Genomic DNA, 16,681 nt, shown 5'->3' on the forward strand with positions numbered 1-16,681 from the left:
AAAAAATCTTTAACAAGAAGGAAGAAAGAAAACAACAAAAATAAAATCTAACCTAAAAAGAAAAGAGAAAACCTCAACTAAAAATGAAAAGAATAGAAAAGAAAAACCCTTATCTAAAACTAAGGAGAAAAGATTATAGAAACAAAGTAAAAGTTCTCTCTCTTTTCATTAAGCTAAAAGTGGATTTTAATATCTTATTTTAACCCAAAATTTTAGACCAAAATGCCCTAAGCGCTTAGTTTGATTGGTGTGGGTGTTGGAAAAAAATTACCCCTGCAATAATTTTTTTCTCATCAAGCATCGGTATCATGATACCCAAACTTCGATATTGTGATACCCAATGATATCACGATACCTAAGTTAGTATTGAAATTGGGAGCCTTAAGGGTCTGGATATTGCAATATCCATCCTTTGTATCATGATATCACTGGAGTTGGCCTCAATTTTCTTCACTTTAGCACTGTCAGAGGTATCAGACATTCCAAGGTTTGATGTCACGATACCCCACTTCTGGGAGGTAATTCTTTCAATTTAGGGGCATGCTCGTCTTGCTATACCACTCAACCATATCGTTAGTTCCCAATGGCACATTTGGCCAATTTGGGTCTAAAAATGACATAAAACTAACAAAAATAATTTATTAAAGACAAAAACTCAAAATCAAAAAAAGTAACAAAAAGACACATAAATTGCTTGAGAATAAGTTCTTTAAGTGTAACGGGGAGCTTAATTTGACGTATCAAATTACGACAAATCATTAGGGTATAGGAACTAAATTGTAAAAGCCTTATCACTATAGGTTTAAATCAGGCAAAGACCTAGGGACTTAAATTGCAATTAGTAGAAGGTCCAAAATGACAATTAAACTATTTTATAGCATGTGGCAGTGGAATATGATGGAAGATTCCACTTAAAATGCTTAATGATGGATTATTTTAATTACTTATGCTTCAGTTAATTAAACCAAATTAATTATGAATTAATCATACTATATAAGATATTTTTAATGCAAAAAGATGCCACTTTCTTCTCCATCTTCTCTTGCCGTGAGTTGAAGAAAAGAAAACTTAAGAAATCTTTCAAGCATTCAACCCTTGATTAGTATGTGATTTCAAGTCTTTTTTTGTAATTTTTATGTTTTTGAGGTTATAAGAGCTTGATTTAGCTAGCCTATGTACTAATTTGCAAAACTGTTATAGTTTTTGAAATTTTCCATTATTGATTTCTTAAAGAAATTGGTGTTAAATTGATAGATTTTAAGCTTAGATCATGAAAATAGACTAGATTATAAGGTTTAATTGTGAGTTTTGCACATAAGGACTAATGAATAAAATGCAAAATTATTGTGAATTTTCTGTATAAATAGATATAAGAAGGACCTTAAAGGATGTAATTAGAATCAATTTTTTAAATCAAATCTCAAAATTGAAAGATATTACTATTTCAATTTTAGGGACTAAATTGAATAAAATGTAAAATTTTAAGGGTATTGAAAAATAAAACTATATAGGTTCATACATGTCATGGCATAGTCTATAAATGTTTGGTATTGATAAATTGAATGGAATAATTGTATAGATTAGGAATTAGATCAAACATGTAATACCCCTATGCCATGTTCGACTCAAGGAACTTGATATATGAATATTACATTTGGTGCCAAAGTAATTCTTGGTTAATCACTAATATATTAGAACATAAAAATGGACACTTGGAACATACTTAATATCTTTCCTAAGTACATGTCATTCTATTCAAAATTTTAAAACATACCCTGTTGTTGCTTGAAGATGTGATGAGATGAAAGATTGCAATCTCAAAATTCAACTCTTCAAAAATTCCTGTACCTAATCTACGCACAGAAACAAACCGTACGCTGAGTATACACTCAATGGTATCACTATAATTCAAATATTTAAGGTAAATATATATATACATATATACATTAAATCTTATCACTATTTTACCTTTAATAAATCATTCATGCATTTTAATTTTAATTTAATAATATGTATTTTAAATAGTTTTTCTTCGTTTTAATTTATATGTCTTCTTACTACATCAATATCCATCTCATGCATTTCATCAATAACCATTTCATAAATCATTATTTCATAAATTTCATTTCTATATCTCAATTCAATAACTTATTCTTAAGAAAATATTCATTTCTATTCATAACCAATCAATAATAATCAGTTGTTCAGTACTTTAATATAATCATTTAGTAATCATCAATTATTCAGTAACATTAGTCTTTCAATAATTATTTAAACCAACATTTTTCAATAAAAATAATTATAATTAATTCACATGATTATATTCAATTAACTCATACACTATTTTATTACTTCCAATTCATTCTATTTTCACTTCTTATTTCGATATCTCAATTTCAATTCACATTTCAATTCATAATTTCACTTTCTCATACTTTCAATAGTTCAATCGATCAATTCATTTGATTTTCTCATTTCATTTATTCAACTGATTTCAATATCAATAATTCGATATTTTAGCAAATTCATGAACCTTAAGTTCATGCTTCAAATCTCACATTTCAATTTGATTCACAATTCAACTCATAATTTCTTTCTCATATTTTTAATAGTTTGATCAATCAAATTTATTTAATTTTCTCATTTCAGTTATTCACCCTAGTAACAAACTTGGACCTTGGCGGATACACAGATTCCAACCAAACACACCAGTACGACACTTAGTGCCTCACCAGCTTTGCCGAAGTAAACAATAACAGAACGGTACTCAGTACCTCATCGGATTAAACCGAAGTAACAGTAACAATAACAGTAACAGTATGACACACAAGGTGCCTCATCGACTTAAAATAGAAGTAACAATACAACACTTATAGTGCCTCATCGACTCAAGGTCGAAGTATCCCTGAACACTTCCAATCCTATGGCATGCCAACTATATCCGACTCAGCCCGACTAGTTAATGGGGTATTCAAATCATTTTTCTATTTCAAATTCAATCACAATTCAATTCAAATTCATTTTTTTTCACTTTCTAATCAATATACAATTCAATATTCAGATAAGCACATATAATCATACTTTGATTCAATTCAATCCACTTTTCAGTCAATACACAATTCACATATTCACCATATACATAATTTAATTTACTTTTATTCAATTCATATTTTCGATTCATTTTCCAATCAAGTCCAAATCACTAATCACTTTTCAATTAATATACATTTCAAATAATCACATATTTTCTTCATTCAATTCATTTTGATTCAATTTAAATCACTTTTAATTTCCAATTTGTTCACATTTAATTTCAATAGCCATAAACACTTTTAAATCAATTTCATTCATATCAATATCATTATTTCAATTACTTTCCTAAATTTATCTACCATGCATTTTAATTAAAATATAACAATTAATAATAAATATATTTGAATTATAGTAATACAAACCCGGATTTATTCGATTACTCCTCGACAACTTTTTCTTTTCCTTTCGGTGTCGATGCCTCGAGTTCTTTGCTAGCTACAAAAATTAAAATAATTATACTACTATTAATTAAAGCACTAATTATAATAAATAATTGAATTTCTAATCAATTCCTACCTCATTCCCAATTTAATCCTAACTAATTTTACTTACTTTTCTAATTCAATTCACACTCTATTTCTATGCAAATTTCATCCATACTCAAATTTAACTATTAATTTTTCAGCATATTTTCTTAATTTCAAATTTTCCTCAATTTAGTCCCTATAACATAAAACTTATAGCTTACTTCACAATTTAATCCCTTAATCAATTCTAACTTGAAATTCTGTCAATTAAATCCCTAATTCCATAATTTGTCCAACATGAACCCTATTTGAAAACCTATGAACTCTCAAAATATCAACTTAATTTCATCAAAACCTTGTTTTAAAGCTTTTAAAACATAAAATTTGAGTAAAAAGAACTTAATTGACTTACCAATTTAAACTTCAAGCTTCAAATCCCTAATTTTTCCTTTTCCTTTTCTTTCTTGAATGCTCTCTACTCTTTCTCCTTTCTTTTTCTTTTGTTTTTTTACCTTTTATATATATATATATATACTTTATTTTATTTATTTACTTAATATATATATTATAATATATTTATTCTAAATATCTATTAAGTATTTAATCATATATATACAAATGTACACCGTCAATATCTATTAAGTATTATCACACATTTGGCTTCATTTTAATTTATTTAATAATAATAATAATAATAATAATAATAATAATAATTAAATCTACTTGCCACCTCAAACATTGAGAAATAGTTTATTGGCCATTGTGGTCCCCCTTTCTTTTTATTAATCTATAATTAATCTTTAATCCCCCTTTCTTTTTATTAATCTATAATTAAACTTTTACCTTAATTCAATTTAATTCTTTTTCCTAATTACTCTTAATTAAGTTAAATTCACCTAATTAGAACCTAATTAGGCACACCACTAGTTTCATAAATGTTTCTAATAATTATTTACGAACTCATTTCACTAAAACGGAGGCCCAATATTGCACTTTTTCAATGGTCGTGAATTTTGGATCTTACAAAACAAGAGATAATCGAGGAAAAGTCAAAATTTTCAATTATTCCCTGAAGATTCAATTTGTTTGTTGTTTTGAACAAGTTCATATGGTATTTATTACTTAGATAGTATGTATTTTAATTATATATTTGTTTGATTGAATTAAATTGGTGGTGAATTTGTACAAAAGGTGAGAATTGGACTAAATTAGAAAGTGATAATAATATATGAAATAGATGTCTGTGTGAAATTAGCAATGTTGGAAAAAATCCAGTTCAAAAACGATTTTCTTGCACGACAAAAAATTAAAATTTTGAAAAACCTAGCTGGTTTGTGATATTTATAGCAATAAACCTAAACCAAATTTGCACCTATGTTTTTGGATAGACGAATCCTTGTCATTCTTAACTTTCAACCAAACAACCTTCTTTGCTATTCTCGTACCACGAACTACTTTGAGTGTGGGCTCAAATGATTCGAATCAACACATAGAATTAGAAATAGTTTTCTTTGTTTAAGTGTGAATACAAAAAAAAAAATCCCTTCTCAAATAGAAACCTACAGAATTATTATTCAAGAAAGTAGATTCAATAGTTGAGAATTAATTCTCTCTATTCTTAGGCAGAGTAACAACATCTTTAAGTTGTGTAAATAGCCCTACCAATGCCATCTATTTATAAGGAAAGGAGATATAACCCTTGTTGAATTGTAGAAGTTTATTTCAACTAGAAAAGCAAACTCCTAGTCTATCTAGGAGTATAGGGGGCGACAACCCTAGTTAATAATATTTGGGTTTGTTGTCCCCCTCATTAACATGAGGGGCTTTTAGGCCTATCTCATATCGAGTCTAGTTACAAGTACTTCATGGGTTTTGAACCCAATACTTTAAAATTGATCCAACCATATAGTTGTTTTTCTATTTCCCAAAATAAACATCTTAATAGTTTTTCAATTAAATAATTTTCTTAACCCAATTTTAATTCCTTTAAAATCATGACAACTTTACTGTAAAAGAATCTATGAGAAATATATTTAATGTTTCTACATTCAATGGTTCACTATAACCAAATGATTTATTTCCATTTTCTAACTTCATTTAATTCGAAAAATCTAAATTCATTTTTGTTTTCATTTTGGAGAAAACCATATTCATTTCCAAATGATTCCATTTCTCCATTTTCATTTTGGAGAAAACCTTAATCATTTCCAAATGTTTCCCATTTCTTCATTTTCACCATTTCCATTCATTTATATTCATTTGATTCAACATGCAATTCATTTATGGTTTTAACAACCTAGTAGAGGGATCGATTTGACATATATGATTGAGGCTCAAATGATTTATAATTAAGTTTCAACTTTTCGCCTATTAATTATAAACTCATTTAGTCATGAAGTCATTCCTTTATAGTATCGTGAGTGAGCTTTTCCAAACGCCATACCATTATGAAAGTAACTCGATTAGTGCTAGTCCAATGGCATTGTTATAAGTGTGTTACCCTCATAGGATATCCTAATCTCTTTGGAATACTATCCGTTCTCCCAATATGATCCTATTTTATCTCATGCTAACCATTACATCTTCCTTCATCAAAAGTCAATTACTATCAAATAGTAATCAAGTCATTCATCACAAAGACAAACGACCCATGACCATGTTTGCTTTTCATTAACCATGTAATGCCAGTGAGAGGATATCATTTACCCATGTCTCGAGCTATGAATTCCACTATTGTGAATGACACTACATACTGCAAAAGTCATATACCCAATGCACTAGCTTTTGGTTCCTTATCTATTTGAACTCAAGCTTTTACTTACATCAAAGTATACCAGTTACATATACATAATCCGTCATCAACTTAGAATTTAGGTATGCTACACTATGAACATCACAAGTGAATAAATCAATAAACGAATTTAGGATCTATTCTTCTTGGGTCATGTCTGATGTACCGTCAACCCATTCAATCAGATCTATGTCTCTATCTTCTGGGAGTCACCCGTACTGATGCCCAAGACAAAGTATCTCCCCAATTAGACTTGATAGATGACAAACTAGTCTTTCAATTGATTTACTCATTTTCGATTAGACTAAAGACATGTTTAGGTTTGTCTATTAATATAAGTTGTCTTTCCGTATTACGATCCGACCATGTAATACTGCTTAGTATTAGTTTAAACATTAGACAACTAATGAGAAACATTTGCTTACATTTTGCTCTGTGTGCAAAAACCATGTGAGGACAATTATACAAATTATATTAATGTAATCAACGAATTTTTTTATTAACCATAACCAATTTTTTCGAAAGAATTACAAGTGTACTTAGACGAAATACTACACTCAGGGCACCAGATCCAACATATAACGTCCTGTAGCTCTGACCCAATGATCGGATCAAGCGAGGGGTGTTACAATATCTTTCACCATCATTAGACTTTTGATAATTCTGGAAACCTTACATAAACATGCTAATGTGAGTTGTTGCACCAGAATCTATCCACCAAGTGTGTTTAGGTATAAAAAATTAACCTCAAAACAAATAAAATTAAGAAGTACACCTTTCTTTACACTCCAAGCGTGACAGTTGGTCCAATTCTTCCTTTTCATGACCTATCGCACCATAAGAAAAAACAACCATCCTTAGTTGGTTCCTTTTGTTGTTTCTTTTATGGTTTCATACCTGTAACTTTCTTATTTTTCTGTATATACGACATTGGACTTAGATTTGTCAAAAACATACCAAGTTTAGCCTTTTTATTCTTGAAAAACTTCTTTTTAACATCGATAATGAATTCCTTAACCATGGTAATCTTACTCAACATAGGGCCCCTGAATGTTTTCAGAATCGCCTGCTTCATGTTCATCATAAACATGCGATTTGATCTCTCCTACCTTTCCATTGCCCTTTTTTAATTTAAGGTACTTTATATGTAAGTAATGGAGAAGAAACAAACTTTAATGCAATATCAAGATAAAAATAAAAATTAATGCATGTAGTGATTTTGGCAAGTATAATGGTAATTGAATCAAACAAAACAAGCTCACATAGAACTTTAAATATTAACCAAAACAATAATAAATTCGAATAAACGTAAATCTCATCTCAAGATATTAAGCACTCCATTAATATTTTATCTTTGGATAAAATATTAACTTGCAAGTGATATCTTGGTGTAATAATCATACACTAATAATAAGAACATATCAAACAATAAATATTCATTTGAGTTAATTTATTACTCACACGTAAAATCAAATAATCATCACATATAAAAATTGTGACAACCCTAATTTGACCCTAGTCGGAAAGTGGTTTCGGGACCACAAAACCGAGTTATAAAAATAATTATAAGTTATATTTCATGATTTCGAAGTGAGTAAATACAAGTGTGAAAATTTCAAGCTTTGATTTGGTCATTTGCATGTGAATTTATTCAATAGGACTAAAATGTGACACTTTTGAAATGTGATAGGTTAATTTAGAATGAGTAAATAATGCATGTGTTTAAAGGAATGGTTTTGCATGTTAAATTGCCCATTTTTAGATAGTGGCCGGCCATGTACTAGTTATGTTATAAAATATGAATTTTCTATTAGTTTTATTTAGTTAAATGATATAATACCATGAATAAATGAAATAAAATAAGGAACTAAAATAGAAAGTGGGTGAAAATAACAAAGTAATCACCTTGTTCATCCCAAAAGCCGAAAGTGAAGAAGAGTTGGGGAGAAGGAACCATTCGGTCACTTAGATCTTCTTTAAGGTATGAGATTCATGTGAATTTTTGAAATGTTAGATAAATTTGAACTAATTACCAAGTTCTTTAGGTAACCCATGTTAGAAATTTTGATATTAGGATGACTAGAACTTTCGGCCATGGTAGTTTGAGGATTAAGGATTTTATTTCTTGTTAAAATTGGATGAATCTTAGTGTGTGAGTGTTTGAACTAACTAAGGATCAAATAGATTCATAGGTACAAAGTAGGAAGAATCGGCTACTATGGTTGATACTAATGCCGAATGTGAAAATGTTATATTAAATAATGTATGTGATTTGAGTTAATAATATGAAAAGAATATTTAGATGTATTATAATTGATTAAGTATTAAATTAAAAGTTGCTAAAATTGCCATTTCTTTAGCCGAATATGTGTTTGATCAATGAAGAATTTGTTGAAGAATATAGGTGAACTTGGTAAGAGTATTCGGCTTAGTGTATAAATGATATAAAGATTTTAGAAATTATTTTTGGTTAGGTGTATGTATGATTAAGTATATTCGGCAATATAATTAAAGTGAGTACATGATATTATATTATAATTATTGAGCTTAAGTATATGGATATGTGTATATGTGGTCATATAATGACATTTTGGTTTGAAAATTTAATGATAAATTGTTATTTAGGATAGATGAACATTCGGCAAAAAAAAAAGCCAAAGTATATATATAAAAAAATATATATATAATGAGTTTGATATGTGATTGCCGAATGTGATTAATAAATTCATATTATTGGTTTAAATATTGAATACTCCTATTTGTATTCTTTAAGCTCAAGAGCAAAGGGGAACTAAATCCGATAAAGGGAAGGAAAAAGTAATTGAATAGCCATTGAAGTCGTTCGACAACATCCGAGGTAAGTCTTCGAGTAATGACCCTACTTGAATTATATTGAAATGATTAGTCATACTATGACGGATAGCCGAATGTGCATAGGGACTATGTTATAAAGCCAATTGAAATCATGCTCTTTGTGTGTGGCTATTGAGCCAAAATTGGAAAGGTTTAATAAATGTTTTGTGTTTGAGCCTTAGTAACGAAAATGAAATATGGATGTGTCATGATTATTGATATATGTGTGCATGAGCATTTGAATGATATCCGGGCTAAGTCCCGAAGGCATTTATGCTAGTGATTTTATCCGGGCTAAGACCCGAAGGCATTTGTGCGAGTTGCTATACCCGGGTTAAGACCCGAAGGCAATTGTGCTAGTGATTTTATCCGGGCTAAGACCCGAAGGCATTTGTGCGAGTTGATATATCCGGGCTAAGACCCGAAGGCATTTGTGCGAGTTGCTATACCCGGGTTAAGACCCGAAGGCAATTGTGCTTGTGGTTATATCCGGCTAAATTCCGAAGAAACTTGGGTTCGAAGGTGAGCGTGTTGTGCTGTAATAAATTCAATTAATACGCTCGAAAAACCCAAACGATAAGGTATGTTTGCGTGTGCATCGGAAAAGTCGAATCGTTTTAAATAGTATTCGTTCAATCGACTAACGAACTTTCGGCTTTTAGATAGGTTAATACCTTGTGTGTATATGTTGATGAAGTGTGAAGTAAGTATGTTTATGAGAATGTGTATTAATAAAGTGATCCATTTAGCTATGTGAATGTAATACTTTAGTCAAAGCCGATTTCATTACTTGAAACTTACTAAGCTTTAAAATGCTTACCCCGTTGCTTTGGCTCTCTGTTTTATAGATTTTGTTCGTTAGATATCGGATTCGGGATCATCGAAGTCGAAGTCATCCACACTATCAAAGCCCTTTTGGTACTCTTTTAGTTGAACTCTGGATATGGCATGTATAGGACTACCCTTTGTTGTTTTTCAAGTACTTTTTGTGATGTATGTGTGTACAGCCATGCGAAAATGGCTCGTAGAAGTGGAGTATGGCATTAGACCATTTGTGTTTATGTATATATATATGGTTTCATGATGTGACTATGGACTGGAATGGAAGTGTTGGGCAAATGATCAGCCATTGGAATGGCTAAATATGATCATATGTGGACCTATGTATGACAAAACTCTAGCTGGTCCATGGTAACCACGAAATAGGTAAAGTTTACCTTGAAAACAGATGCTGACAGCAGCAGTGGTGTGGATTTGAAAAAATCACTAAAATTTGTAGGAATGGAATTAAATAGTGAATAAATTATGTAATCGAACCTTGATGAATCTATTTTCATATGAAAGTAACGAAACAATCATATGAACAGTATATTAATAGATATTAAAGTTCTCGTGAAACAGGGCCAGAACGGTTTCTGGATCTCCTGTTTCGACTTTGAAAATTTACCATAAATTATCCAGAGATAATTAGAAGTCATGCCTTATATTTATAGATTCCCCTTTGAGTCTAGTTTCATTAGAAACAAACGGCATGAGTATTGAAGCTCTGTACAGGGAGATATCCAAGTCGTAATACGTGAAGGTCAGAGTAGTCGAACCCAGAATCAGGGGAGACTTTAACTAATAAACTGTACCAATTGGCCCGACCAAAAATTCTAGAAATAAATCCACAGATGGATATATGAGTCTAATTTCAGGGAAAATTTATGGAATCAGATTTAGAGTTTTGGAACTCGAGATATGATTTTTAAGGCGATAGTGACGCGGTTAGCCAGCCTGTCTGGAATTTTTTTTTAATGGACTGTGAAAACAAAGTAATTAAGTCTGTTAGCACCTCGCGTTCGACTCCGGCAACGGTCTCGGGTACGGGGTGTTACAAAAATGGTGTCATTTTTTAGATTAATTTATAAAGGATGCCATTTTTGTAAACTTTTTTAATTGTGGTATTTGAAAAAAGAAATATGTAAAGCTAATTGACTATTTACTCTTATTTATTTTCTAATATTATTCATAAGTTTTTCTTTGATATATATGATGTGCGAAGTGATATTTTTAAATTAAAAATATTTAAAAATTTTATTCAAAGAAAATATTTTTAAAATATAATACATTTATTTAATAAGCATATATTTTAAACAAAGCTATTGTTAAAATAATAACCATCACAATTTGCTCTTTAATTTCTTGGTCTCTTTTTAGAAAATTATAACATATAATATTTTTCATTATATTATTAAATTTACATTTAAAAATAATTATAATATTTAATTTATAATTATTAGTTAAAAATTGAAATAAAAAAAGTTCTGATAATTATACATTTAAAAATAATTAGAATTTAAATTACAATTAGTTAAAGAGTTGTGCTAATTTTAAAATAGAGTTGTGACTTGAATAGAACTCTAAGCATAACATATAGGAAAAAAGTTATGATAATTATAATTTACAACTACTAGTCTAAATTTTTTTGACTTAAACAAAAGTTATGCTAATTTTATTTTAAAAAAGTTGTGCTAATTTATTGATGTAAAATAGAGTTAACCTGTATAAAATTTCAAGCATCTTAATTATTACTTAGTTAATATTAGACTTAATTATATTTATGAGTTATTATTTTGAATAATGTTATGTTGCATTAATTACATAAAGTAAACTATATTGTATGTTCAATGTGTTAAAAAAAATTTTAATTATTATTTAAAAATTTCTATTACAATATTTGAATTGATAATTTAATATATTTTAATTATATTCAATAATTCAAAAAAGAAATACTATTTTATACTAATTATTTTAATTAAAAATATAATAGTTAAAAAACTAATTAAATATTAAATGCATAAAATCACATGTTTATATTAGAAACTAGTATCTTTGGAAAAATGTGTGGTTACCAAATTTCAATTACATGCATCTATAGTAGCATTGCTTACTAAAATTCTTTATTAAGTTTGATGCCACGTAAGATAAAAATAAATTTATTAAAATTTCATATATTTAAATAAAGATGTATAACTTTTAACATCAGAGGTGTAACATTCCTTACTTGTCCCGACATACGGTACGAGTGGAAGGTGTTACCGGAGCATTTTCAGACCTGAACAAAAATAGTTTCTCTTAAAATATTTTAATGATCTTTAAATTAATCGAGTTTAAAAAGATCCAGTAATATTAGAAATCATTTTGAGTCATTTAATAGTTATGGGAGCATAACCAAATCATAAAATGATTGTTCAAAACCCATTAGTTTAAAGCAAAGTATTGTTCAAAACCCATTAGTTTAAAGCAAAGTCATTCTAGTTGAGTGAAATAAGAGTTTTATCAAAATATAAAACTTTGAACAATTTAAATAAAATCATAAAAATAATATAAAAACATTATGAAGGGTTTAAAATTAACTTAAAAAAATTTAGAAATATTTTTCAGGTGTTTAGAGGTTTATAGGAAAAAATACGAGCCTCAGAGGGCTCAAAAACACCAAAACAGTGTAGTGACATTATCTAAAGACCTAGGCTTGGTCCTTGTACTATGGGATTTTGCATTCAACTTGATTAAGTATCAATACCCAATGTAAAGGTACAAGACTATGGGCCCCTAAAGCTGAAAATTAAGCCAAAAACACTTCAAAAACACGTCCAAACATCACCATACCATTTAATCATGCACCAAAACATTATAAAGAAAAACTTATTTGCATTCAAATGCATGGCATAAACACATTCGAATTGAAATGTGTAAATCTGGTTTGAGAAAGATGCAAAAGAATCATCAAGTTTGTCATTTAACTTTACAACAATTCAACTAATACAAGTCTTTGTATGCATGCCAATAACTAATGATGTCACACCCTAAATCTGGTGGGTCTAAGGTTAAGGCGTGTTGTAGTGGAATAATTTTTTTAGCGAGTTGTAATCCATCAAATTACTTCTTTTGGCGAATATGTATGGGTGTATAGTAACCATCGTGGCCATATGTGAAGATTCTATTTCAGGTTATTCTGCTATGTAAAGAGAAATATCTTGTTAATTAAGGTATAAGTTACCACCTAAGGAATAGTACGCCTTGTTTTTCTGAAGGACTATGCTAGTTGGGTTGTAAAGTGACTTGGTTAGGGACCAACATGATTGACTGGTCAAATATCATTATTTTAGGATTCTCATTTATGTTTCTCTCAAAACCGGTAGACCATTAGGAGAGACAAATTATGGATTCAAGTGACACTTGTTAAGTTCCAATAAATTAAATGAGTTATATATATTGGTGGGAAGGATTTAGAGTTAATTTCTTCTTCCTTCAATATTAATCTTTGTTCCTTTTCTAAATCTAAATGTAATCTTTTCTCTTCGAGCTAGAAGCTAAGATTTTTGGATTAATCAATGGTTGTTCCATCTCTTAGTAAGAATTACAACTTTGTATGTTAAGTTTTGGAAAAAGTACGTCTAGAAGAAGTGTATGAACAATGAGTTGTAAGTACAAGGTTTTGCATGAGGGTTATCAATGAGTGAGATGATAGTAATTTGTATGTAATAGAGTTTTAATGGTAATCATATATTCTTTATGCAGTTTTTGCTGTTGGTTTATGAAGGACGTCTGAATTTGGAACTTCGAACTATAGTAAGTGAGTATCAGGTGAGTCTCTATCCTAAGTGCTATATGTGGACTATTCAAGTAGAAGTATGTATATATAAATATATAAAGGATGATAATATTTATAATGATTTGTAAGTGTATGAGTAAAGTAAAAATGAGATACGTGCTATATGTATAAAGTTCTGTCGAAAAGAGTGTTTATTGGTAAGCATGCAGGTAAAGTTTGATATACATAAAATATGAACTAGTCAGGAGCGTAAATAATTTTAGGTAAGTGACTGTTGAGCAATGTCCCTCTCTAAAGCCTCTAGTAGGGCAGTTATATTTCTAACTAGATTAGTAGATCATGATATGAAAACAAGTGTAAGACCATGTGGTTGAGACCCTTGGCATCTTATTATGACATGAAAACACTCATGGTGTAACCTCTAATAAGATGAAAACTGGATTGGCAAATCACAATAAATGAATGTAAGTAAGACCATATGGTTGAGACCCATGGCAAGATATATATGTATGTATTCGATATGGTATAGATCAAATTGGTAGATCAAGATACATGAAATTTATGTATAAATCCATGAGGGAGAAACCCATGAAACCTTCTATAAAATTCCATTGGCATAGTAAAAACATGATTATGTATGATGACTTTATGGCATATTCTGTTTGACCCTGGTGGCGTACTCTGTTAAGTTTGCTTAATAAAATATGTTTATTCGCCCTTATGGTAAATTCTGGACAAATTCTAATTGTTCTGTAATAGGTATTGCTAAGATAATATTATGATATGTCTGAGGTTAATTTGGTTGAATTAGATCTGTGAAGCAATTAAATAAGCCTTAAGGAGAATTCTTGAAAAGAAGTGCGTACATGTATGTTCAGAGAGGGTATATGCCATGATAATCTGTTAGTTTGGGATTTAGGTGTGTTTGCAGATATGATTGAGATAATTATCCATTATTTTAAGTTTCATTGTATCATGTAACGTTGAATCCGAGTTATCTGGAATCCAACATATCTAAGTTGTATTATATCTTCTGAAATCATACAAAATTTGAGTTATGGTTATCTTGAGTATTTGGGATTCTATTGTACAGTGGTGTAGATTTCACTTGAATGATCTGTATAGTTCATTATCAGATTGAGATGATAGGGTATCAAACAAGAATTTCATTTAATTTGTAAACAAATAGTATTTAAAGTTGTGTAAGTATCTGCCAAATGTGTATTCGCCAGTGATTAGTATCGGTGAAAACCATTCTGGAATAAATGTATGTTAAAGAGATGATATGTATGAGGTAAACTCTGAAAATGTATATTCTTTGAAGAATACTTTTGTGGTTTTATGAAGAAGAAGAGATTAATGTATTGTATGGAAGGATTTTAAGTAAGTTAGGTAGTTAAGAAATAATTTGTATGTTAATAGTATGGTAATTGGTGCTTAAGGGTAAGCCTGAAACTAAGAAAGTATGTAACACCCCCTAACCCTAAACCGTCGCCAAAACAGGGTTACGAGGCATTACCAGACATATCGGACAATTTACGAATAATTTACAATTAATATAACTTTTATAGTATAATTTAACAAATAAGTCCCTATATTGGACTCTCGAAGCCCAAAACACGTAATTAAAAGTAGAATGGGATTTGTTCGAGTATTCTGGAAAATTTTTGTAAATATATTTTTTTTTATAAAAATTTTGACAGTATTTATGCTTATTCTTACCTAAAACCCCCTGCAATTTCAAACAAAAAACAACCAATACCAATGTTTCAAATTCACCTAACTAATATTTATATCATTAACATAATTTTAACTTAAATAACTATCATAGCATCATTCAAAATTGATTGAAAACGTCATTCATTTAATAACTTAATGTTCATGTGTCAAAATATCATATACCTTTCTACCATTTCATTTAACAATCTAAACCTTATAATTCATCCTTCACAACCAAAATAATATACATATTCAAGTGATCACACAACACCTATGTACATGCAACCTTTACCCAAAAGAAAAATACACCACCAAGTTGTGTTGGAGTCGGGAATGCTCTGGATGTTGAGTCAGGACACTTGACTTTTACTAACCTGCGCACGGAAACAACCGTACGCTGAGTATGGATATACTCAGTGGTATTACCATAATTCCAATTATAATAGCAATAAAGAATTATAATTACCGAATATGTAACTATCCAATTTCTCAAATATCAATTCATTCTTAAACTTCATTAATTAATAATAACAATACAATTTTTATCTATTCTTCAAATTCCATCACATATCACATGTAACAATTTCAATCACTACATGAATATTAAATTCATGTCTTTCATTTTCAATCTTCATTTCAATTCATAAATCAACTTTCTCATTTCTTTCAATATTTCAATAATATAATCAATCAATTTATTTTAAATTTCTCATTTTAGATGTTCACCCTATTAACAAATCCAGACTTTGACGGATACACGGATTCCAACCCAAAAACACTAGTACGGAACATTGTGCCTAAACGGTACATAGTACCTGATCAAAATACAACACATAAAGTGCCTAAAACGACACACGAGGTGCCTAAAATACGACACATAAAGTGTCTGATCGGCAAAGCCGATAATTCCCGTACTCTTCCAAATCCTATGGCATGCCAACTATATCCGACTCAGCCCGACTAGTTAATAGGGTATTCCATATCACTTTTCAATTTCAATTTCAACTCAATTCAATACACTTTTCCATTTCAATCCACAAGCAATTCAAGTTCAATAAATACTCATCATTCAATTAAATTTTTATGCAATTCAACAAATATACTTACCTTATAATTTACTTACCATATACATAAATTAAATCAAACATTTAATGAATAAAT

The 16,681-nt window shown here is 29.4% G+C and overlaps 1 protein-coding gene across 1 annotated transcript in view; it reads left to right on the plus strand.

Moving 5' to 3' along the window:
- Window positions 1-13,663: 13,663 nt before the first annotated feature.
- LOC107895671 (proton pump-interactor BIP103) overlaps window positions 13,664-16,681 on the plus strand; it is a 51,082-nt gene continuing 48,064 nt past the window's right edge. Inside the window, exons 1-2 of the mRNA XM_016820913.2 lie at window positions 13,664-13,681; window positions 13,768-13,833. Of these exons, the coding sequence (XP_016676402.2) occupies window positions 13,664-13,681; window positions 13,768-13,833 (84 nt within the window). The remainder of the gene's footprint in view (window positions 13,682-13,767; window positions 13,834-16,681) is intronic.

This window comes from Gossypium hirsutum, chromosome A10, assembly GCF_007990345.1.
Source record: "Gossypium hirsutum isolate 1008001.06 chromosome A10, Gossypium_hirsutum_v2.1, whole genome shotgun sequence".
Lineage (NCBI taxonomy): Eukaryota > Viridiplantae > Streptophyta > Magnoliopsida > Malvales > Malvaceae > Gossypium > Gossypium hirsutum.